The sequence below is a fragment of the Stegostoma tigrinum genome, chromosome 18 (assembly GCF_030684315.1).
Source record: "Stegostoma tigrinum isolate sSteTig4 chromosome 18, sSteTig4.hap1, whole genome shotgun sequence".
Lineage (NCBI taxonomy): Eukaryota > Metazoa > Chordata > Chondrichthyes > Orectolobiformes > Stegostomatidae > Stegostoma > Stegostoma tigrinum.
In genome coordinates, this window is record NC_081371.1 from 51,456,383 (window position 1) to 51,481,598 (window position 25,216).

Genomic DNA, 25,216 nt, shown 5'->3' on the forward strand with positions numbered 1-25,216 from the left:
CCTGTCGAAGCGCAGGTGATGTAGGAAACGAGCCCCGTAGCAAGCTCCCACAATAAAATGAGAGTGTTGATTTAATGTTGAGTGAGGGAACAGACTTCAACAACAAACAAAAAAATAAACAGGAACGGGAGCAGTCGCCCTAAAGTTAAAACTTTTGCAATTGAAAAGCTGAGATTGGAAGGTTTAGAAGTGAGGTTTCCCCGTGCCCCTGCCAAATAGCTTTGGCCATGCCCCAGTGCTGTGGAGTGCTCAGCAGTGAGCGCTAGGACCGAGCTGTGTGTTGTACTGTCGGCGAAGCCGGCAGAGGGACCGCCCCTGCGCTGAGGAGATTGGCACTGCCCGGGGCTGGGTTGTGTAGCGGAGGGGAGGGGAAGGGAGGATGGTAAAGGGCTGCCGGTGTCTGCAGCTGCCTCTGGACTGACTGAGAGAGAGAGAGAGAGAGAAACGGGCAGGGAAACAGCGGACGTTCAGCATCAGCATCCCCATCCACAGGACACTACCCAGCCATGAAACAGGGTCTCCTGGATATCCTGAGGATGAGCAGGAAATGCCGCATGGTGCTGGTGACTTGTCTCGGTTCATTTGTCCTGGTCCTGTTTTATTTCCAAAGTATGTTGCATCCAGGTAGGTCATATTGTTACTCCATTTTTAAAAAAAATATATATTTTACTGTTGCCCCAGTCCTTTCCCCACTTCCATCATCTGTATGTCTTTTACTGTCTTGTCTGTCTGAAACAAAAGGGGTTTCTCCACTGATAATGTATTTTTGCAGAGTGTGGGTATGCCTCTCTCCCAGGCAAATCCCCTTGAGGTGGTGGAGGGTTTTGGGGAGTGTGCTGTGGGCTGTATTCTAACAAGGAAGGAGAAAGCTTTGCCCTGAGACCCCTTCCTGATTTACAATGTGAATACAGTGGAGGTGATCGCAGACCAAGCACGCCTGAGAGGCATTGACCCTTCTTGGTGATTGTCTGTAGAAATGCTTTTATCTCTAACTAACAGAGAGGTCACTCTGTGTCTGAGTCGATAGGCGTTTAGGATGAGTTGGCTGCCTGGCAATAATTGTCCCCTCTGTTGTAAATTCTTCCAAAAATAAAAGCAACACCTTTTCATACAGTCGCGAATGTAGCCAGAACACTGCAATCTGTTTCTTTGTACAAAATTGTGTGTGTCAACTGTTTTCCAAAGTTTTCAGAGAATGCCTGTCTAGCTGGAAGTCCAGTCACTTTTTCCCCTTGGTGAATGAATGTTTCATTTCCTCCAGAGGCAGTAGTTTATTTTAATGTGGAGTTCCCTTCTTCTCCTATGAAAATGAGTGAAGTGTCTGAGAATAGGCAGGAGAAGCGTCCACAAGACACCTACAATAGGGCACAGAAAATAAAAGCTTGTTTGGGGTCACTGCGAAATACCTACCGTCTGATCTATGAGCAGAAAATGCTGGAAATGCTGAAGTAGGTCTGACAGCGTCTGTGGAGAGAGAGGCAGCGTTAACAGTTTCTGTTCATCAACTGCTTGCCAGAGCTGGCATTTTCTCGGACCCTGTACAGACCTGGCTACGAGTGATTGGGAGTTCTGCCTATTCATTAACAAGGAGATGTGGAGAACTGGCTTTGTAAGGCTGCTGAGATTTCCTTGTCTTACACCAGGGTGGATTTTATATGAGCCAAGCAAAAAGCAAGACTGTCAAAATGTACAGAAACTTTTAGTGTAGTTAGCTGGTACTTTATACTTACTCTGTTTTCCCATTAACAAGAAATTTTAAGAAACTTTTAGTTTAAAAGCGTTGGTCTTAACCCCTTGTGTCCTTGGACATGTTTTGAAACTGATAGCCAACCGAGTGAGGTGGCCAATCCTAATCAACTGTATAGAGGTCGCTATAATGTGTGTCTTCAAGGAGAGATGAGAGACTGATAGGTGGAGGGGTTGGATTTTACTGCTCAGGGTCTAGATGAGTAAGGCACACCTGACTGTGGTAGGGTTGGCGAGTGGGATTTTGCAAGAGGGCATAGAGAGATGTCACAGCTTTACATAGAATCCCTACAGCATGAAAGCGGGCCGTTCAGCCCATCAAATCCACACCAACCTCTCTGAAGACCATCCCACCCAGAACCACACCCGAACCCCATGCCTGTACCCCTGCATTCCGCATGGCTAATCCACCTAGCCTGCACATTTCTGGACAGTACGGGCAATTTGGCATGGCCAACCTGCCTAACCTGCACATCTTTGGACTGCGGGAGGAAACCGGAGCACCCGGAGCAAACTCCACACAGACACAGGGAGAATGTGCAAACTGTGCACAAACAGTCACCCGAGGGTGGAATCGAACCTGGGTCCTTGGCGCTGTGAGGCTGCAGTGTGAGCAAGGTTACAGAGATGAGATAAGGACTACAGCGGGATTTAAACAGGGAACAGAAGATTTGACTCCTTTAGGTTTTGACATGGGAGTGAATGGAAGTTGCAGGCGTTACATATTCCTCAGCAGTGGCTAATTATCTGTGGTGACATGTTCCATGCGAAAGGGGTTAGACACTTGGGAGTGATGACACGGAGAGATAATTACAAGCAATTCTTCTTTTCTTACAGGAGGTTAGGTGATTCCCATAATAGCTCAATTTAGGCTGAAACCATAGTATCATAAGAGCTACCACAGTTCCTCCCTGAATTACAAGCCATGTTAAAGGATTTCATTGTGATAAATTTGTGCCGAGACATATTTCAGGACCATAATTTTCTGATAAAAGCAAAATACTGCAGATGCCGGAGCTCTGAAATAAAAACAAGAAGAGCTGGAGAAACTCAGTAGGTCTGACAGCCCCAGTGGAGATGGAATCAGGGTTAATCCTGTGAATCTGAAATAACTCTTCTTCAGACCTAAGGAACTCTTTTGAAGAAGTCACCTCATACTCAAGGTATTAACTCTGTTTCTCTCTTTATTCAGTCAAAATTAGTTTGTGCGGAGTTATGTGTGAGAGGTGAGAGCTGGAGGTCCACTCAAACATTAAAGGCACTGAGATGTTAAGAAACCTAACAGCACTGCTCAGATCTGGTGCAATAGTCAGCTTAATTAATGCTTTTCAAAGGTAGAACAAAATTAAAGAAGGAGCTGCATTTTGGTAGCACCTTTCACAACCTCAGGTAGTTCCCATCCAGCCAACAAAATATATTTCCAAATGTTGTCATGGAATTGCAGTACTTTGAATATGGCATTTTCAGACAAGCAGTGATCTGACAGTGACCATATTGTTTGTTTTCATTAATTTTCGGTGATGGGACACTGGGCAAGACATTGTCCACTGTTCCTCAAAATCATGCCATAAATCCACCTGAGATTGCAGATGGGTTTCCTTTAATGTCCATTCTGAAAGACTACTCCTCCACCAGTGGATTACTCCCTCAGTTCTGCATCTGGGTGTATCCTTTGAGGACCGGATGCTACAGAATTAACAAGGCTCCTGAGCAGGAGTAATACCCCGAATTCATATCATACTGGAATTTAAAAACCCTAAACTGTTACCCAGTGACAAGGGGAGAAAATGGACATTGAATGAAATAAAGAAATACTTGTTTAAGAGATCAGTCTTAAAGGTGGAACAAGATGTAGAGATGCAGAGGGGCTTCCTTTGCATTGGGGTCAACGCTCACGATGGGAATGAGGGATGGGTTTAATCCACATGCGAGCAGAATGAGAGTAACAGGGAGGTCAAGAGGCTGTACCGTGACAATTTCCATCTTAATTACTTGTCTAGAAATGTGCAGCTGCTGAAGTTTACATTGTGCTCGGGAGATCTTCAATTTAAAGCTGTAAAGCTCTACCAAAGACACATATGGACAAGCTGTGTTTTCATAAGTGTCAATTTTGTTAAACTTGTTGTAATAAGCAGTCTGTTAAAAAGTGCACTCTTGCAATATGATCTTACATGACAAGAGAAATTCTAATTGTGTTTCTGCTTAGTTGGTTTCTGATCTGTACATGGATTGCAATCAGACTGACCTCATAGTTTTGAGAGCAGATGGAAACATGTGTGTTTTCATAAGCATCAACTTTAATGAACTTGTAATCCTGTACAACACTATTAGTTTAACTTTTATCCTGCTATTGCTGGAAGCTGTTTACATTGGTCTATTTAGTGTTGATAAAGAATGTTGAATATGTAGCCTGATTGGTGAACAATGAGAGAGTTATTTGTATGGAAAAACTTCCCATTATGGTTTGAGTGTTTCCCCTTTCAGAAATTAGTCATCTTACCTTTTCCGATGGGTCAGAAGAGGGTAAGTTGGGACATTTCTTAATTATGATATTATGGGAAATCCAAGGCTGGACTGGAACAGTTTCACCACTGGAACCAGTTCAACTGCCCACTTTTCTGCCACAAATGTGCTGTAGATGGGAGTTTCCAGCGCACACATAGAGAGAGAGAGGGTATATGTGAGAGAGGATCTGTATGATTGTGTGTGTGTGTGTGTGTGTGTGTGTGTGTGTGTGTGTGTGTGTGTGTGTGTGTGTGTGTGTGTGTGTGTGTGTGTGTGTGAAGCTCCTTCTCAGGCTGCAATATAAGAAAGGCCTTTTCACACAATAGAAGGAGACCATTCAGCCCATCATATATATCTACTGACTTTTTTTATATCTGTTCATGGGATGGGGGCGTCACTGGCTAGGCCAGCATTTAGTGTCCATCACTCATTGCCCAGTGGGCAAAGAACAAAGAACAAAGAACAAAGAAATTTACAGCACAGAAACAGGCCCTTCGGCCCTCCAAGCCTGCGCTGATCCAGATCCTCTATCTAAACCTATCACCTATTTTCCAAGGATCTGTATCCCACTGCTCCCTGCCCATTCATGTATCTGTCTAGGTACATCTTAAATTACACAATCGTGCCTGCCTCTACCACCTCCACTGGCAACGCATTCCAGGCACCTACCACCCTCTGTGTAAAGAACTTTCCACACATATCTCCCTTAAACTATTCCCCTCTCACCTTGAAAGCTTGACCCTTACTAATTGAGTCCTCCACTAGCAAGTTTTGAGAAGATTTGTAGCTCAGGTTGAGGTTCTGGATGTGAGTTTGCTCGCTGAGCTGGAAGGTTAGTTTTCAGACATTTCGTCACCATTCTAGGTAACATCATCAGTGAGCCTCCGACGAAGCGCTGGTGTTATGTCCCGCTTTCTATTTATCTGTTTAGGTTTCCTTGGGTTGGTGATGTCATTTCCTGCGTTGGTGATGTCATTTCCTGTTCTTTTTCTCACGGGATGGTAGATTGGCTCCAAGTCAATGTGTTTGTTGATGGAGTTCCGGTTGGAATGCCATGCTCCTAGGAATTCTCGTGCGTGTCTCTGTTTGACTTGTCCTAGGATGGAAGTGTTGTCCCAATCAAAGTGGTGTCCTTCCTTATCTGTATGGGTACCCTATGAACACAGTCCGCCGATTTCTCAGCAACAAACCCAAACAAACAGACAAAACAGGCTCAGAAACCATAACCACTCTCCCCTACATCAAAGACATTTCCGAAATGACTGCCAGACTACTCGGACCTCTTGGCATCAGGGTAGCCCACAAACCCACCAACACACTAAAACAGCAGTTAATGAACTTAAAAGACCCTATACAGACAACAAGCAAAACAAATGTCATCTACAAAATACCTTGCAAGAACTGTGACAAACACTACATTGGACAAACTGGCAGAAAGCTAGCCACCAGGATACATGAACATCAACTAGCCACAAAACGACATGAAACACTATCACTCGTATCCTTACATACAGATAAGGAAGGACACCACTTTGATTGGGACAACACATCCATCCTAGGACAAGCCAAACAGAGACACGCACGAGAATTCCTAGAAGCATGGCATTCCAACCGGAACTCCATCAACAAACACATTGATTTGGAGCCCATCTACCATTCCCTGAGAAAAAGAACAGGAAATGACATCACCAATGCAGGAAATGACATCACCAACCCAAGGAAACCTAAACAGATGAATAGAAAGCGGGACATAACACCAGCGCTTCGTCAGAGGCTCACTGATGATGTTACCTAGAATGGTGACAAAATGTCTGAAAACTAACCTTCCAGCTCAGCAAGCAAACTCACATCCAGAGTCCCCCACTCTGGGAAAAAGCTTCTTACTATCCACCCTGTCTATATCTCTCATGACATTGTAGACCTCAATGAGGGCCCCCCTCAACCTCTATCTTTCTTATGTAAATAACCCTAATCTACTCAACTTCTCTTCATAGCTAATGCCCTCTACACTAGGCAACATCCTGGTGAACCTCCTCTGCACCCTCTCCAAAGCATCTACATCTTTTTGGTAATGTGGCAACCAGAACTGTACGCAGTATTCCAAATGTGATCGAACCAAAGTCCTATACAACTGTAACATGACCTGCCAACTCTTGTACTCAATACCCCGTCCGATGAATGAAAGCATGCCGTATGCCTTATTGACCACTCTATCCACCTGCGTTGTCACCTTCAGGGAACAATGGACCTGAACACCCAGATCTCTCTGTGTATCAAGTGCATCTCTCTGGGCAGTTAAGAGTCAACCACATTGCTGTGCGTCTGGAGTCACACATAGATAAAGACAGCAGTTTCCTTCCATTTAGGGCATTTGTGAATTAAGTGGGTTTTTTCCTGACAATCAACAATGGTTTCCTGGCCACGTTAATTCCAGTTTTTTTAAATTGATTTCCAAGTTCGCTAACTGCCATGGTGGGTCCCAGGAACATTGTCTGGGTCTTTGGATTAGCAGTGCAGCAATTTCCTGACGTTCCAGAATTTTAGAAAGTAGATTTATCCAGTTCTGCTCACCCTCCTGTTCCTACCTGGTAACACTGTGACTTTTGGAAGTTTGTATCCCATTTCTTTCTGGACGTTATCATTGAAATGTCTTCTCTCTGGCAGTGCTGGGGAGTTAAATCCCAGTAAATGTTATTGTAGGAACAACCTGCTTGAATATTGCTGAAACTCGAGGAGTGTAAGCAGACAGAAAACAAAGCCACATTCAGTTTGTATTGTTCTTGCATCTAATATTGATGAGGTGTTAGAAATTGAGCTTTGCAACAGGAGATTAAACTGAGGTCCAAGAGCCAGCTGGTTTGAATTAACTAAACGATGGTCAGTGTCATTAATAATGAAGATAACAAGGTGTAGATTGATGAACACAGCAGGCCAAGCAGCATCAGAGGAGCAGGGAGGCTGACGTTTCGGGCCTTGACCCTTCTTCAGAAATGAGAGAGGGGAAGGGGATTCTGAAATAAATAGGGAGAGAGGGGAAGGCAGATAGAAGATGGATAGGGGAGAAGATAGGTGGAGAGGACACAGACAGGTCAAAGAGGCGGGGATGGAGCCAGTAAAGGTGAGTGTAGGTGGGGAGCTAGGGAGGAGATAGGTCACACCTTGTTATCCCAGATTCTCCAACATCTGCAGTTCCTACTATCTCATTAATAATGAAATTAGTTTTTGAAAATCAAGTTGTTGCAGTCAAAGTCGTTTCTGAAAATCTGGCATTTGATTTCTGGACAGCAACAACGGGAATCAAACGTAAATCTACTGCGCTTTAACTATACAACAGCACCAGAAGGAGTTAACCTTTTAAACGGCTTGGGTACCGACATATTTGTTTCTTGTTAGTATTGCTCGCATCTCTAGAAATCCAGGAGAGAGCTGAGCAATGAATCCAACACCTTCAGGTCGTTTGATCATTAATCACAGACATGCGGCTGCTTCACACTTGTCTGCAGAGTCCTAGCACTGAGCTACTGGAAAAAGGGAATAATTCAAACAGCTCGCCAGGGCAGAATTTCTCATTGTGTTGTGAGCTGAACAGTTCTCAGAAATACAGATTTAGCTCCACCGCCAGTGTCCAGACAGCAGGACAAACAATGGAAAGGATGCAGTCAGTGAGCTACATATGTGGCATGCTCCCCCACAATCTGCAATAAGGCAATCTGTTTTCTCTTCAATTCTTTGCATTCCAGGTATGTGTGGGGATATGGCTCTCTGTCTCTCTGACCTACAGTAGAGGTCATTGCACATTTTCTGGAGCCGCTTTGGCATCTGAATACAAAATGATTTGTGTTCAGGCTGTATCCACTGGCCTGTGCACTCCATTGCAAAATAAAAAGCATTGCCTTTAAAAGAACAATTCATCGCTTCTGCACATCCCAAAACACTTTACGGCCAGTGAAATAGTTTTGAAGTTTACTTGCTGTTGCAATTTAGGAAACAGGCTAGGGCAATTGCACACAGCAAGATCCCATGTCCACAAATATGATGATGATTAAATAATCAGTATTGAGGTTGGCTGAGGATAAAATGTCACTCAATACGCTAATCATAAAGTCCCACCTTTTCTTTCAATGGTACCATGGGATCTTTCACACCCCAGTTTAGCACCTCTCTAATGTGATGCAAATGTTACTTGCCACTTATTAGCCCAAGATTGGATGTTGCCCAGGTCTTACTGCATATAGGCATGGTCTGCTTCAATGTACGAGGAGTCGTGAATGTTGCTGAACATTGTGCAATCATCAACGAACATCCCCACTTCTGACCTTATGAAGCGAGGGTAAGGCCATCGATGAAACAGCTCAACCTAGTTCGGGAATAGGACATTCTGACGCTGAGATGACTGAGCTCCAGCAATCACGACCATCATTCTTTTCGCTCTGACCTGTTGAATTTTCCATCGGTACTTTTGTTGACACTAGTTTGGCTAGGGTTCCTTGATGCCACCCTCAGTCAAATGATACCCTGATATTGGGGGCAGTCTCTCTTATCTTACCTCTGGAGTTCAGGTCTTTCATGAGAACCGTTCGGGGGGTAGATAGTTCAGTTCAGAAAACAGGTTGGGACACTGTTTTCCTCGGAGAAAAGAAGGCTCAGAGAAGATTTGATTGAGGTGTTTAGAATCCTGAGGGGTCAGGGCAGGGGAGACGGGGAGAAGCTATTTCCACATCAGAAGGGGTGATCACAAGCAAGGGAGCAGAAATGAAAAATAATTGATAAAAGAAGCCAAAGTGATATGTTTAGGTTATTTTATATTTGGATTAGCATTATTCCACGGCACAACATCGTGGGCCGAAGGGCCTGTACTGTGCTGTACTTTTCTATGTTCTATGTTCTATTGATATTAGGGAAAGCTTTTTCACTTAGTGCATTGTTAGGATCTGGAATGCTCTGTTTAAGAGTGTGGTGGAGGCAGGTTTAACTGAAACATTCAGAAGAGAATTAGATTCTATCTGAAGCGGAACAATATGCAGTGTTACAGAGAATGCTGCTAAGTGATTTGCTGATTTGGAGAGCTTGTTCAGGCACAATGAACCTTGATGTGTAATTCCTTCAAATGTTTATTGGGCTTCACTTTATGTAGTAGCCACTTACCTTTAAAGACCTTTATCTGATTACCACACAGCCTTCACTTTTGTAGAGAAAAGAGCCTGGTTTGCGCTGTCATAATTAGGGTGCATTTCATATTGGCATCAGCACATTCACCTTGAGCAGCACAGGAAAGTGCCATGAGCTAAGTCATGTTGAAAGGGAAAAACTCTTACAATTATGTAGGCGTCTTCCATGACCACCAATGTTTCATATTGTACAACAGTCGACATTGTATCGTAGGAAACACAGCACACAAAGAACTCCCACACGCAGCAATGTGATAAGTAGAAGCTGATCTGCTCTTGTAAGATCGATAGCATTGGAAAGGGCATCACAGTTTGCTTGTCTTCAAAGTGGTGCCCTGGAAATTTTGTCTATTCTTTCAGATGATGCGAATCCCACAGCCGTTTATTGCTCACCCCTAATTGTCCATCTGTGAGGGCAGGAAAGAACTCAGTTTGACACACAGTTGAAAAGCTCTGATAGTGCAGTGATCCTCTGACACTGTATTACTTTGTCAGCGCTGGTTTTTATTTACAAGTCCTGGAGTGAGGCTTGAACCCACGGCCTTCGGATTCACAGGGAGAGTAATATGAGATGAGCTACACCAAAGCTGCTATGGTACTGTATAAAATTATGTTTATTTTTTATCTGTATAAAACTGACTTGGTGACAACACCGCGCGCTGTTAAGTATTGGGGGTGTTGGGTGTTGGAGGGAAATGGTTTTTTGGAATGTCCTGGGATCTGTGATGCTGCTGAAATGAGGGTGACGTTATTTTTGCTGGCTGTACCTGCATGCACCATCACTGAAGAAGCAGAGGGTAACATAGTAGTTTGGTTTTGTACCGTGCATATGACATCATGAGGCCTCTCTGGATGAGGTTGAGAAGTGACTACAGATCTAACAATTTGGTGCAATATTGGACAACATTTTACAACCACTTGAATCTGATTGGTTTCCTGAGATGACAGGCAGTTCTGTGTGGTAATGATGCTGTAAAATAAAAGAAATGTAGAAAATAGAAACATGCCATTTGATCCTTTGAGCTTGCTCCAACACTCAATGTGATCAAGACTGGTTATCCAACTCAATACCCTGTCCCCACTTTGTTGCTGTACTCTTTGATCCCATTAGCCTTAAGAACTATATCTAATGCCTCCTTGAAAACATTTAATATTTTTGCCTCAACTGTATTCTGTGGCAGAGAATTTTACAGGCTCGCCGCTGTCTGGATGAAGACATTTCTCCTCATCTCAGTCCAAAATGACCAATTCTGCATCATTAATAAAAAAACGAAAGAACAGCAGATGCTGTAAATCAGAAACAATTTCTCTTTTTATCCTGCACCCTTAACTTGTGACCCCTAGACTCCCGGCCATCAGGAACATCCTTCCTGCATTTTTATCCTGTCTAGTCCTGTTGGAATTTTATAGGTTTCTGTGAGAACCCCCACTCATCCTTCGAAACTTCAATGAATATAGTCCTAATCAATCAAGTCTCTCTTCATGTGTCAGTCCTGCCGTCCCAGGAATCAGTCTGGTAAATTGTTGTTGTGCTCCCTCCATAGTCAAACCACGAGACCAAAACTGTACACAGTGCGCTCCATGTGGTCTCACCAAGGCCCCGCAGCAAGACAGCCGTGCTCCTGTTCACGAATCCTCTGGCTATGAAGGCCAGCATACCATTTGTCTTTTTCACTGCCTGCTGCACATATGTGCTTGCAATGCTTGTCTTCAAGGACTTACACAGCAGCATATGTATAAGTGGAAAAGCTGCGCTCATGGAGAGGCTTGTTAGATGAGATGTTAAACCCTGCAGCTCTCTGCTGTCTCTGATAATGTTGAGATCCCTAGCAGCATTTTGAAGGCGGGGAGATGATTTGTGCCCCAATGTTCCAGCCAACATTGATCCTTCAAAGTAGACTTTAGACAGGTGATCTAGTCATTTATTGAATTGCTGTTTGTTGGGATAATTGTGTACATATTGGCTGCCACATTTCCTACGTTACAATGGTGACTACACTTCAAAAACCCTTTAGTGAATGTAAAGTGCTGTGGGGTGCCTGGAGGCCATTAAAAGCACTATACAAATGCCAGACGCTTTTTTTTGTTCTAATTACACACGCTGGAAGGAGAAAGTTTAATAACTTGAGGTATGCAATTGGTGCTGTGCTCTGAACGGAAAACAAGATAGAACTCGTGGGCAGACATCCCACCCAAAGCAGCGATTAGAGACACAGTGTGAGCCAAAAGAAAATAAAGTTATGTAGCAAGGGATCAGCAGGATTGATCAAACTAAACTCTGAGATGATGGAATAACTCCAGAAAAGAGAAAACTGAGAGGTAACCACATAGAGGCATAAAATTATGAAGGGACTCGATGTACTAATGAGATGTTGCCACTTGTGAACAATTCAAAAACAAGGGAGCGTAAGTATGAGGCCAGTATTGATAAAACTCCTCCAGATATACCTCTTCACGCAGTGAATGGTTAGAATTTGGAAACAAAAGCAGAAGTTGCTGGTAAATCTCAGCAGGTTTGGCAGCATCTGTGGAGGGAAATCAGAGTTAATGTTTTGGATCCAGTGATCCTTCCTCAGTGTTTGGTTTTTGTTTCTGATTTACAGCGTCCGCAGTTCTTTCGGTTTCTATTTTGGTTAGAATTTGGAGCTCAGTAGCATAAGAATAGAGTAATGTAGATGCACTAAAAGGGGGCACTGGATAAATGTTTTGTTAATTTTTTCATTGGATGTTAACGTGTCACAGACTGGACCAACATTTATTGCCTGCCCCTACCTGGCCAGAGGATAGAAAAGCACCACAAACATTGTTGTGAGTCTGGAGTAACATGTATGTTGCATTGGGTCAGAATGGTCGATTTCCTAAATAAAAACCAAAAGAACTGCAGCTGTTGTAAGTCAGGAAGTTGCTGGAAAAGCTCAGCAGGTCTGGCAGCGTCTGTGGAGGAGAAAACAGAGTTAACGTTTCGGGTCCGGTGACCCTTCCTCAGAACTTCCTCAGTGGAAGGGTCACCTGGTTTACAGCATCCGCAGTTGCTTGGGTTTTTAACCAGTCAATAGTCTTGGCCACAAACCCAATTGGCCAATACTTACTTATTGAAAGGTGGACTACCAGTTTTGGCAATTGCTATATTGTGGGGGATGGCTCACATTGTGGAGAAACCTAGTGGGACAAGCATCCCTGGTATTTTATCTCCTCACCTCTGAAAGCAAAGCCCCAGGGGGGAGAGTGGGCTGGGTTTGGGTGGGGAGGGGCCACAAATTGAAGATTATTCGCTGGCGAGATATCCAGGCCTTATGTAACGCTTACACTGCCAGCCTGGATCGGTGGGTCACTCAGGAGCACTTTATTTCCTCTCCAAAGGCACTAAACCCAGCTTTAGCATTCCTTCCACTTCTGCATTGGCTGAGTTTACATAATGTAGTGCAGACCACGGATTAAACATAATCTTCTGCACAAACACAACATTTTCACATCTTACTTAATTGGGAGTAATTTTAGTCTAAATCACTGGGTGGGTAGCCCATGAGATTGGGTGGAACTCCCAGCACAAATGGAGACGTAAATCAGGAGTTGGGTGGATGTAAAATCAGTGTTGAACCCGATGCTACATGTCCCCTGACTGGTGGGGTGAATTCAAACCCCCTCTATAAGGCACAAAAAAAAGGAGTTCTTGCTATGCTAAGTGATTATCAGCACGAGAAAAACTGACAATTTCTGGATTGTTCACTGTGTATAAGGTGAGCAACTGAAGTGTGGAGCACCAAATAAAAATTATGAAAGGTTGCAATAACGTGAGTAAGGGGCGAGAGGACCATGTTGAATAACCAGAAGATACCAACTTGAGGTATTTGGCAACGTATTCAAAAGGCATTTCATAGAATCCTAACAGTATGAAAGCAGGCCACTCAGCCCATGAAGTCCTAACAGGACATCTGAAGATCCACTCCACTACCTTATTATCCTGTATTTCCCTGTGGCTAATCTACCTGGCCTACACAATATGGGCAATTTCCCATGGCCAATCCCCCCTAACCTGCACATCTTTGGACTGTGGGAGGAAACCAGGGCAGCCGGAGTAAACCCACACAGACAGGGGGAGAATGTGCAAACTCCACACAGATGGGCACCTGAGGCTGGAAGTGAACCCAGGTCTCTAGCACTGTGAGGCGGCAGTGCTAACCATTGAGCTAACGAGCCACTGAAGAGTGGTTGTTTTTTTGTTAACAGTGAGATGTACTGATGTAGAATGTGCTGTTTTGAAAAGATGATGGAAGCAGGTTCAATAATAACTGTCAAAAGACAAGTGGAAAAACACTTGAAGGGAAGAAATTTGCGGGGCTTTGGGGAGGGGGTGTGGGAATGTACAGGAGAACTGAACTAATCAGAGAACTCCTTCAGAGAGGCCGAATGGCCTCCCCTCAATGCTGAAATAAAGGCAGTCCTTAGTGGTGCTGACATTCTGTTGCCATTTTTAGACGAACATGTTGGTTTTATGTTAAACGGTGATTGAGCTAAAACTAACCAGATGAATCAGGAAGCAAGAGCTCTTTGATTTCCAGTGGAAATTGTAGAGAATCTCTGAAGAAACACGTCTGAGGCTGCAGATTGAGGAAATTATAGGGCTTAATTCTGACTGAATTGCTGGAAGCTGGTTGGAGTCTTTGACCTGTCTCCAACTCTGGATCACAGGCACAAATCACTGGAAGTGGCAGCTGGCATTCTCTTTTCCCTTCTCGCTCAGGTCAAGAGGTCATCTTGTTGCGACAAAAGATTTCTCAGGAACTTCGCAGGGTTTACCGAGCTAATCAGCAGTCCAGGTTGGAACGGCCATCTCCATGGGCAGACCTCTGAGGTCAAGGACGAAGAGAGAGAGAGAGAGAAGCACTCATCTGAAAGTGTGCTCTCATCTATAACTAACTACATTCTGCTCTGTTTTGTAGTTGAAATATGGTGCAAAAAACATGAAACAAAATCTGTTCTACGTACACTGAATGAAAATCGGAGTGGGTATACATTCACCGCAGCGAGCTTCCAAAAATTACACTCCCCTCCATTTGAGTTTTCATTTGTATCTGAAGGCTACATTTATTTTCTTTCTCATATGGTTAATCCCGGAGTTCCCATGTCATGTCTGCCTTATCCAACATCTTGGGCAAGAGTACAAATGCAGATTCATCAAAGTGATACAGCAAATTCTACAATAAACACACCACCCTCTTGGTTACAAACCACCGAGTAATCATTTCAATGAGTCAGGCCCCCATGACTGAGCCATTAAATGAGTTCACTTTGTGTTTGAGGTCATGTTCTGGGTTTTCGTTGGTGGGGACTGATGCAATATCTATTCTTGGAAACTGTTCTGCTCAGTCACTGGATGTGGGGCTTTTGTTAAAACTAAGCTGTTGTCATGCAAACACATCCTCACAAGAGCGGAGGGGACTACCAAAAGTATACACTCAACTTGGCCATTTTCACATCCCCAAAGAGCATCACAGTTAGGAGACTGGGATTCCCAATCTCTGGAAATTGCCACCTTTTTCAAGCTTTTTGAGCTTTTCTTTTGAATGGTCAAGGCACCCGTCCTCCAGGTGATCATCGAGGATGGAACAAGTTTTAAGAGAAGATGAGGTAGATCACGCATCGGTACCATAGAAATGGTACCACAGGGGGCCATTTAGTGAGGGGTAGGCCATGGCCTAGTGGTATCATCACTAGACTGTTAATTCAGAGACCCAGGTAATGTTCTGGGGACTTGGTTTTATATCCTGCCATGGCAGATGGTGGAATTTGAATTCAATATAAATCTGGAGTTAACGTTCTAATGCTGACCATAAATCCGTTGTCGATTGTCAGAAAAACTCATCTGGTTCACTAATGTCCTTTAGGGAATGAAACTGCCATCCTTACTTGGTCTGGTCGACATGTAACTCCAGACCCACAGCAATGTGGTTGACTCTTATCTACCCTCTGGGCAATTAGGGATGGGCAGTAAATGCTGTCCTGGCCAGCGACGCCCTCATCCCGTGAATGAACAAAAGGAAAATTGGGTTTGTGTTGAAACAAAGACACCCCGATGCCCTTTCCAATCCCATCTTCCAGCACACGGCCCATAGCCCTGCAGCTTGCAGCTCTTAAGGTGCAGATCCAGGTCATTTTTCAAAGACATTAAGGTGTCTGCCTCCACAACTAGCTCAGGCAGCGCATTCCAGACACCTACCACTCTCTGCGGAAACGAATGTTTTATGGAGGGTTGGATTGCATCAGGGTTGAAGAGTTTGTAGGAGGGAAGTTTTTAATGTTGTATGGAGGGTTGGATTGCATCAGGGTTGAAGAATTTGTAGGAGGGAAGTTTTTAATGTTTTATGGAGGGTTGGATTGCATCAGGGTTGAAGAGTTTGTGGGAGGGAAGTTTTTAGTGTTGTATGGAGGGTTGGATTGCATCAGGGTTGAAGAATTTGTAGGAGGGAAGTTTTTAATGTTTTATGGAGGGTTGGATTGCATCAGGGTTGAAGAGTTTGTGGGAGGGAAGTTTTTAATGTTGTATGGAGGGTTGGATGACATCAGGGTTGAAGAATTTGTAGGAGGGAAGTTTTTAATGTTTTATGGAGGGTTGGATTGCATCAGGGTTGAAGAGTTTGTGGGAGGGAAGTTTTTAATGTTTTATGGAGGGTTGGATTGCATCAGGGTTGAAGAGTTTGTGGGAGGGAAGTTTTTAATGTTGTGATCGAATGTGAGTGTCAGTGACAAGGCGAGTGTTTGTTTCCCATGTCCTCATTGCCCTTGAACTGAGATGACTTTGCTTAAACTATGTCAGAGGACAGGTCATTTAATGTCATTTAACATTGCTGTGGGTCTTGAGTCACGTGCAGGCCAGACCAGGTAAGGAGGGCATATTTGTTCCCTAAAAGGAACCAGTGAACCAGATGTGTTTTTATGCCAGTCATTGGTGCCTTCAAACCTGCCTGCCTTTTGTGAATTTGCACATTTGCACAGAATTACTGTACAGCTCCTTGGCCACTGCCATTCCGATCTTTGCTTATCTGTGGTTTTAAAGAAGAGTGATTAAAATAATGTGAAGAAGCATCAGGTTTCCTGCTCCTCTGATGCTGCTTGGCCTGCTGTGTTCATCCAGCTCTACAGCTTGTTAGCTCAGATTCTCCAGCATTTGCAGTTCCTACTATCCCTGATTAAAATCAAACTTACTTCCAGGACTAGAGCGTGTGCCCTACACGTCTGACTTGCACTGTGCCTGCAAGTCTGCCAAAATCACTGTTTATGGGAATATATGCTTTGCAAACAGCAGGACTTATCATGATCACACAGTGGAAATTAACGTATAATTCCAGGTTTCATGAATTGAATTTAAATTCCACCAGCTGCTATGGTAGAGATTTAACCTACACCCCAGCAACATTCACCTGAGCCTCCAGTCCAGCAACATTGTCATAATACTGCTGCCTCCCCCAGTGACCGGTAGCTGTCTGGAAGACCATGCTGTAGACCTTTCATTGTGGACAATTTAAATGTAAGAGATGGTACAGTCAGCACAAAAGAAGTCAAAGAATGGGTTTGTGTGTTCGGAGCTCTTGGGGAGAACATAGTTAAGAGAGATTGGAGCTCAAGGTGAGGAAAGGTTCAAGAAATGTAACGTATGGTCTAGTTTTCACTTCTGAAGTGAGTACCATGATCAAACAATAAGTTGGAATGCCACTTAGAATATCTGTACAATTTATTTACTGTCGTAAATATATGTTTTGTTTATGTAAGAATAGACCATTTTAAGCCCTTGTGCCACCTGTGCCTCCCAGCTGGAGCACTCCTGCTGCAAAATATTGGAGTTCAAACCTCACTCCAGGACCTGAGTACAAAGTCAAGCCTGACGCTCTGATATTGTGCTGCACTGTTGGAGATTGCATTTTCCAGATGAGATGTTTAAACAAAGATTCATCTGACCTCTCGGGTAGACATTGTGGTCACGTGGAACTGGACCCTGAGTGTTGAAAGTTCTAAGGTGCCTTGCTTAAGCCTCTCCTGTGTACAGTGTTAATAAAGATTGGTAGGTTTCACTAAAACTCTCTTCTGCCAAGAAGGCCCACTTATCATTTCTGAAGTTACAATGGACGCCAAAGATCCATTATATTGAAGAGGAGCAGCGGAGATATCCCTGACAACAAATTGCTAGAAATCTGAAATATAAAACAGGAAATGTAGGAGAAACTCAACATGTCTGGCAGCATCGGTGGAGTTTCCTCCATAGTTGCTCCTCAATAAAGTCAGATTACCTGGTCATCATTACATTCCTGATTGTGGGATCTTGCTGTGTGCACATTTGACCTGCTGTGTTTCCTATCATTGTGGCAGTGAGTACACTTCAAAATGTACTCTGGTGGTTGCAGAGTGCTGTGTGGTAGCCAGTGGCTATGAAAAATGCCAACCATTCCCCTGTTTTTCATTGCTTTCTTTGTGTCCAAAAAAAATTGTGACCTTCAAATGCATTCATCAAAAACGTGGTGCTGTCTCCAGTTTGCGTCTAGCAAGCTGCTCAAGAAATAGCATGTGTTACTCTGTTCATTTGTATCCCACTAAAAATGAATCACAGCAATGACTTAACTGAAACGTAAGTGAGAGAAATGCTTAACATTAGAAACAAAGACTTAGCATTTGATGCATGATCTTTGTGTTGACCGAGAAAGACTTTAGCAATCTCACAGAATCAGTGAATGATAGCATCATATCAGGTATGTGTGGCATTCTATTTAACGCTCCAGTGATTAAGGTCCCAGTTTATCCAGCCCGTCCTTATAACACAAACCCTTCAGTCCCAGCAACATCCTGGTAGATCTTTTCTGAACCCTCTCCAATTTAATAATACACTCTTGTAGCAGGCTGACTAGAACTGTACACAGCACTCCAGAAGAGGCCTCACCAATGTCCTATGCAATCTCAACATACTGTCCCAACTCAAAGGTGTGAGCACTGAAGCCAAATGACTTCTTAACCACTCTGTCCACATGTGACACAAACTTCAAGGAACTATATATCTGAACCCCTAGGTCTCACTGTTTTACAACACTACCCATGGCCCCACCATTAGCTGCCCTTGTTTGTTTTACCAAAATGCAATAACTTGCATTTATCCAAATTAAACCTCCATCTGCCATCCAACCAGTTTGCAATATCTATAGCCCCCAAAACCTTAAAACTAAGCACACTGACAATTTACCTAGTGAAGTACGCACTGTATAACCTCAATTAAAGAACAGGTTAGAATAAATAAAAAAGTCATTGGCAATGGGTATTTTAAGCAGTCGAGGGGAGTATGCCCATGGCTTACTAATCACAATGTCAAAACGCAGAGGCGTATTTTTAGAAAATACGACTCAGAAATTGGTTTGAATTACAAGTTACCCTGAGCTAATGACAAACAAAAATTCTGAGAGGTTTTGGTAGAGAAACTAAGGAGTAGCTGTGGCACTGGGGTAGATGGTTCAGTAACTAGAGGGCTTGAGATAATTGGTAGAAGAACCAGAGGGAGATGAAAAGGTTTTTGTACAGCGACACAGCCTGCAATGTGCTCTCTCAAAGGCTGCAGATGACTCATTCAAGAGTATCTTTCAAACGCCAGTTGGGTGGTACTTGAAAAGCAGACAGTAAAAGTGTAGGGCCAGGCAAAATGGTGACAGAATGGGACAGCTCTTTCAATAATGAAGGGCTGAATGGTTTATTTCCTTGCTGCTTGAATCCAGTGTCATGCAAGAATCTAGAATCAAACCTAGGTGACCTAATGCTGGAATCACTGAAGGTTAGTACAGCGAATGTTTAATTAACTGGCACCTGACTTGTGATGATTGATCAGATGTGGTGGATAGTAAAGAGGTACATGCTGTAAACACTGACCAAGCAAAGCCCTCGTGATGTCAATATCCCTCAAAAAGTCTAAGTAAAACATGAACACATCTCCGAAAATCAATCTAGAAACTCGCAGTAAGTAATAGGTATGTAATGCAGGGGGTATACAGATCACGTTATACTGCAGAGACTTATCATCTGACACTCCACTTACATGATCTTTTAATCTCTCTGACCTTGATCTCCCTGCCTATAACCTCTGTGTCTGTGTGCCCTGCTCTCTCACTGCACCTGACGATGGGGCTGCGCTCCGAAAGCTTGTGTGATTCCAAATAAACCCGTTGAACTATAACTCGGTGTTGTGTGACTTCTGACTTCGTCCACCCAAGTCCAACACCACTTCACACTATATTTACAGCATGAATACTTGGGCATTGCTGTTTTTGAAGTAAATAAGTTTTGCCAGTTTATCAAAAGAGCCGGTTCAAAGTTTGCTGTAATTGGTAAAGAGTATGCTTGTATCTTGCTAAAGTTAAAACAAGATGGTGGACGGGTTGGGGTGGGGGGACTTGATTGAAACATGTAAGATCCCAAGGGGTGTTGAAGGTGTGGAAACAGTGTTTCCTCTGGTTTGAGAATCAAGAACTAGGGGCCACTGTTTAAAAATAAGGGATCAGCGAGGAATAGGCACTGAAGCAAAGTCTCAATAATTTTAAGGCAGAGGGAGAAAGATTCTCAATAAGCACAGGTTTGAAAGGAATCTGGAGCAATCAGATCAACCACAATATTAGCAAATGGCAGAGTAGGCTCGATGGGCTGAGTGGCCTACTCTTGCACTATTTTTCCTGTGTTTCCCATGCTGGAAAGGACAGTCAGACTTAATAGTGGTTCCATTCTCCTCACCCACCCCATCCAAACCGTGCAGCCTCATGCAGTATCCACTCCCAATGCTGTCACTTGCTGGGAGGGCTGCCCGGACAGAGGGAAATAAAATTACAGCTGCCGATTTCAGAAAAAGCTCGCGGAGAATTTCTCCCTGACTCCATACTACACGCAGAGGTGCTGTGAGCTACTAAGGCAAAGAGAAAGAGGATTTGGACAACACTTGATGTTCAGTGAACCTTTGTAAACAAGTTGGCAGAGATGGTGAACATGGTTCATAACACAATGTCTACTCGGGTCTATTCGGATTATTATTTCCAGCCAGTGTTTTGGATGAATGTTTGAATGCGCACATGGCTGACCAAAGCTGATAGATTGGATTAAATTTAAATGCGACTGTTTGGATCCAAGACTCTCTCGGTACATTAGTCAGGGCTGACTTCTTTCCTGTAAACTGCCCAGGGTTGGATGGGATTGGATGTACCCTGTCTGTCTAAGCACTAAAGACTGGATAATCTCCCAAATTTAGTAAAACCCTACACCCTGATTGTGACTTTCAACTTCTTCAGCTGAGTCTTGGAATTGTGCAATAATTGGCTATACTTTGCTACGAGGCTTTTTTGTTGGAACTGCCAGTCTGAGGCGTTTCTGCTTCACTGCGTAACTTGTTTCAAATGTCATCTCGATAATCCTTTCGGTACCTCTGAATGCCCATTGAAGAGGTGGTTGAAAGCTATTTTTGAAGCTTATCTCTGATATTGGACTTACATACCAGACCCTTCATTCCAACCTTCAGTACAATGAGGCTGCTGTTTTACTTTTTTTTTCTAATTTCACATCCCCAGTCGAAATCTTAGCTCAGTATTTCAACAATGCTGTGATCTCTGACTAAATTGCAAATAGTGAACACCACACATGCACTCGCATGCACCTTACATAACACACAGAACACACACACTCTCTAACATGCACGACATGTTCACATACTCTCATGCACCACACAGATACTCTCAAACATTTATCACATGCATGATTTCTCACGTGCAGCACATGTGTGCTGTCTCATACAGAACATGTGCTCTCTCCGGCATACACCACACAGACATACTCAAACACACACTGCATATACACCCCTATATACTGCATGCAGACGCAAAAACACCACACATACGCTCAGATATACAGAACTCATGTACTCTGTCACATACACCACACACACACACACACACACACACACACACACACACACACACACACACACACACACACACACACACACACAGAGGCACACACACATAACTATCCAATACACACTGCATGTACACTCACATACACGCAGAATGCCCAATTAATAAGCATTAAAGGGTTTCACACTGCTATCACTTCTATTAAGCCAGCTGCACATAACCTTGGTCATTGTGTGGGGTCCCCTCTGAGCTTGGGTGTAGGGTGCAAACCCTCAATCAAACACACTGCATCTGCTTGAGGGACTGGACATTGAGAAGGAGCTGGGTGGATGGTAGCCATGAGCCTACAAATTCTTCTCCCTGTGAGCCCCAGTCACAAACCATCAAATAGAGTTGACTGTGACCTGGGTCACTCTAACGTTCCTGCGAGTCCAGTCCTTCCAGTATCAACTGCTGCCTGCCCAGTGGTACTGCTGAGCACACAGACTGACTGCCAGTCTGCACCTCCTAGCTGGTCAGACTCATGCCTTTGGGGTCTCAATTCTGAGGGGAGACAGCTAGCACTGACCTTGCTATTGCTTGACTGGAGTGTGGCTCGGCTGGCCTTCCCAAAATGAGAGTGTCTTGCAAACTCTCTTCATTCAACAAGAATACCCCCACCCTGCATTCACACATGTGATGTATATACACATTCTCTCATGCATTCTCACACACACTATCACTCACCTTGCATGTGCAGTTACACACACAGCGCAGACAGCACACCTAGATTTGTTGTCTCAACATAAGACTACAAGATGTAGAAACAACAGTAGGCCATTCAGCCTATCGAGTATGCTCCATCATTCGATGAGATCGTGGCTGATCTGATAATCCATAGCTCCATATTCCTGCCTTGATTTCCCAATGACCCTTGATTCCCTTACTGATTGAAAATCTGAACATCTCGGCCTTTAAGATACTTGGCCGCCCAGCCTCAGCAGCCCTCTGTGTTAAAGAATTTCACAGATTCACGATTTCCTGAGGGAAGAAATTCCTCCTCATCTCAGTCATCAGTAGATGACCCCTCACCCTGACATTACGCCCTCTGGTCCTAGACTCTCCTACAGGAGGAAAGAGCCTTCCCCCTTCTATCCAGTCAAGTCCTCTAAAAATCTTGTTTATTATAATAAGGTCACTTTATAGTCTTTGATATTTCAACAAGTACAGGCCCAATCTCCTCATTAGACAGTCCCTCCATACCACATTGTCAATATAAATAATTGATATTAGTAGACAAATATATACACATATCTATCTCCATTACGTATTTAAATAGATTAAATTCAATACAGTTTATTTGACAGGACAAGCCTATCCCAAGGCAGCGTTCAGATAAATGGTAGTGACAAGGTTAATGTAACGTTATAAATTCAAGTGAAGCTTTTTATTTCAGGTGTCAGTACTCATTTGCTGTTCAGCTCACTTTGTTGATGGAATCATAACACTGCTGTATTTCACATTGTGTGCAGTTTTTCATCTAAAGCACTCTACATCTCATTGCTTTGGTGCGATCTAAGTGTCTTGGAAAGTGCAGCATTTGTTCGCCATGTTTGTGTTGCCCTTCGTTTGTTTGGTCTTTGCAGAGTCACTGCATGAGGCTGTGGGCCTGAAAGCAGATGTAGGCCAGACTTTGGTAAAGATGGCAGGTTTCCTTCGCCTAAATCCAACTCAAATGGGTCTTTGGTGATAATCAGTGTTAGTTTTGTGTCCACCATCACTGCAACCAGCTTTCAGTTCTGCACTTTGCCACCTAATGAATCTAAACTCAACCAGGGGCTTGAACCCAGGTCCGCAGATGACCTTGTAACATTGGATTATTCGCCAACTATTGCCAGCACAGTGATGGAAACTGCCATGAGGTCCTCCTGCCATTTTCTGCCTTCTCTCTTATCTTGTCGTGGCTGCTTTACTTTGTTCTTCTGCAATCTCAACAGTTCATCTTAGTCTGAAACTGCTGTCACTGGGACAAAACCAAGAGATAACAATTGTTCATCTCTCTCCATCCCAAAGAAAAGCCACAGCAAACGTATCGTGCATTTGCGTTGTCAAATGGTCTTCACTTTTAGTGCCTTTGTCACCCAGCTAGTCACATTAACCAGAGATAATGGGAACTGCAGATGCTGGAGAATTCCAAGATAATAAAATGTGAGGCTGGATGAACACAGCAGGCCAAGCAGCATCTCAGGAGCACAAAAGCTGACGTTTCGGGCCTAGACCCTTCATCAGATGAAGGGTCTAGGCCCGAAACGTCAGCTTTTGTGCTCCTGAGATGCTGCTTGGCCTGCTGTGTTCATCCAGCCTCACATTTTATTATCTTAGTCACATTAACCAATTGGCCAAATCTGCACACTTTGGATAATTGCTGTGCTTTAGTTTTAGAGGTTCCCGTTAAGTATCTAAACCTGTTTTCTGTTGTGTGATATGTTTATTGTAGTCAAGAAATGGCTTTGTTCCAGCGAGGAAACCGAGGAGTTGTGCCTTGTTAAGATATTCAGCTTTCAACAAGTAAAATAAAAGATCACTGTAGATTTCTGTTTCATGATACTATTGGATTAATTTCTGAATTAATGCGATCAGTTCCCACCATAGTTTACTTCATAAATCTGTGATAAAAAGCAGGGTGCCCATGAAGTGACTGGATTGTCTTTAAAACATCGCTTGGTTCACTCACAGGGCAGAAATCTGTCTATGTGTCTAGTTTCTATGTGACTTCAGACCTGCAGCGACCTCTCTGGCTTTGAACTGCCCTCCTGAACTGTTGGTTCTTCAAGAAAGGGGCTCCACACCTTTCTCACTAGCAGGAAAGGCAGGTCTTGTTTACAACACCCATGTACGATCATGAAGTGGTTACACTACTAAGGAAAACCATTCAGCCCATCATGTCTGTACTTGGCTGTTTGCAAGAGCAATTTAGCAAGCCTTACTTTCCCATGTACTTTCCTCTGTAACCTTGCAAATCCTCTCATTTAAAGGAAAATGTATTCTTTAATGGCATGTGAGCATTCAATGGCAAGGCAAGCATTTATTGCCCATCCCTGGATGGATATTGGACAGTTAGGAGTCAATCACATTGCAGCGAGTCTGGGGTAACATATCAGGCAAACTGGTCAATGGGCGGCAGATTGTCTCCCCCCAGTGAGCTTGGGTGAACCAGATGGGCTTTGATGACAATTGATGATAGCTTCATGGTCGCCATTACCAAGATGGCTTTAATTGTTTGAATTTAAATTCCACCAGCTGCCAAATGAGATGTGGATCTCTATCCCAGAGCATTAACTGGGGTCTTTTGAGCACCTTGCAACATTATCACACACCATCACCATCTTCCCTTATTACTGTCTTCCCTTTTCGAAACTGTGTCTAATTTAGTCCTAGACAACACTCCAGTTGAGAACAAGGCATTGTTAAATATTCATCGTAACTTCCCTGTAGTTGTGCCCACCTGTGTATCTTTTATAAATCTCCAATGCCTACCTAACTACTATCTCACTCAAAGAGGTGAAATACCCAGACATTGAAGCACATGACTACGTTAATGTAATGTAATGAGGTCAGCCAGCTGGAACCCGTAGAATATGAGTTCTCTGGTTGAGTCTGTTAATCTGATCCAATCAGGGAGCCATGGCTGACATAAAAGGGTGAATGTCAGGGATATTGGATTCACTGAATGCCTGATTCAGTGAGAGGCAGTGCTATTGTTAAAGGCTATGCATCGGTAAATAAAGGGTGATTGATGATGGGATGTTGGCCTCTTTAGAGTGATTTCAGTTGACGGTTCCAGTGCCATACTAAGGGAATGCTGCACTGTCATTTGAGACATTAATCAATGGCCCAGTC

General features: G+C 43.6%; 1 protein-coding gene across 3 annotated transcripts in view; it reads left to right on the forward strand.

The window, feature by feature from the left end:
* Window positions 1-369: 369 nt before the first annotated feature.
* chst11 (carbohydrate (chondroitin 4) sulfotransferase 11) overlaps window positions 370-25,216 on the forward strand; it is a 189,757-nt gene continuing 164,910 nt past the window's right edge. For 2 of the 3 annotated variants that reach the window (XR_009446898.1, XM_048548293.2), the window contains exon 1: window positions 370-624. Coding sequence is in view for 2 of the 3 variants with exons in the window: in XM_048548293.2 (XP_048404250.1) it covers window positions 507-624 (118 nt within the window). In the remaining variant the exon portion in view is untranslated. The remainder of the gene's footprint in view (window positions 625-25,216) is intronic. The other variant, XM_048548294.2, reaches the window with a different exon arrangement.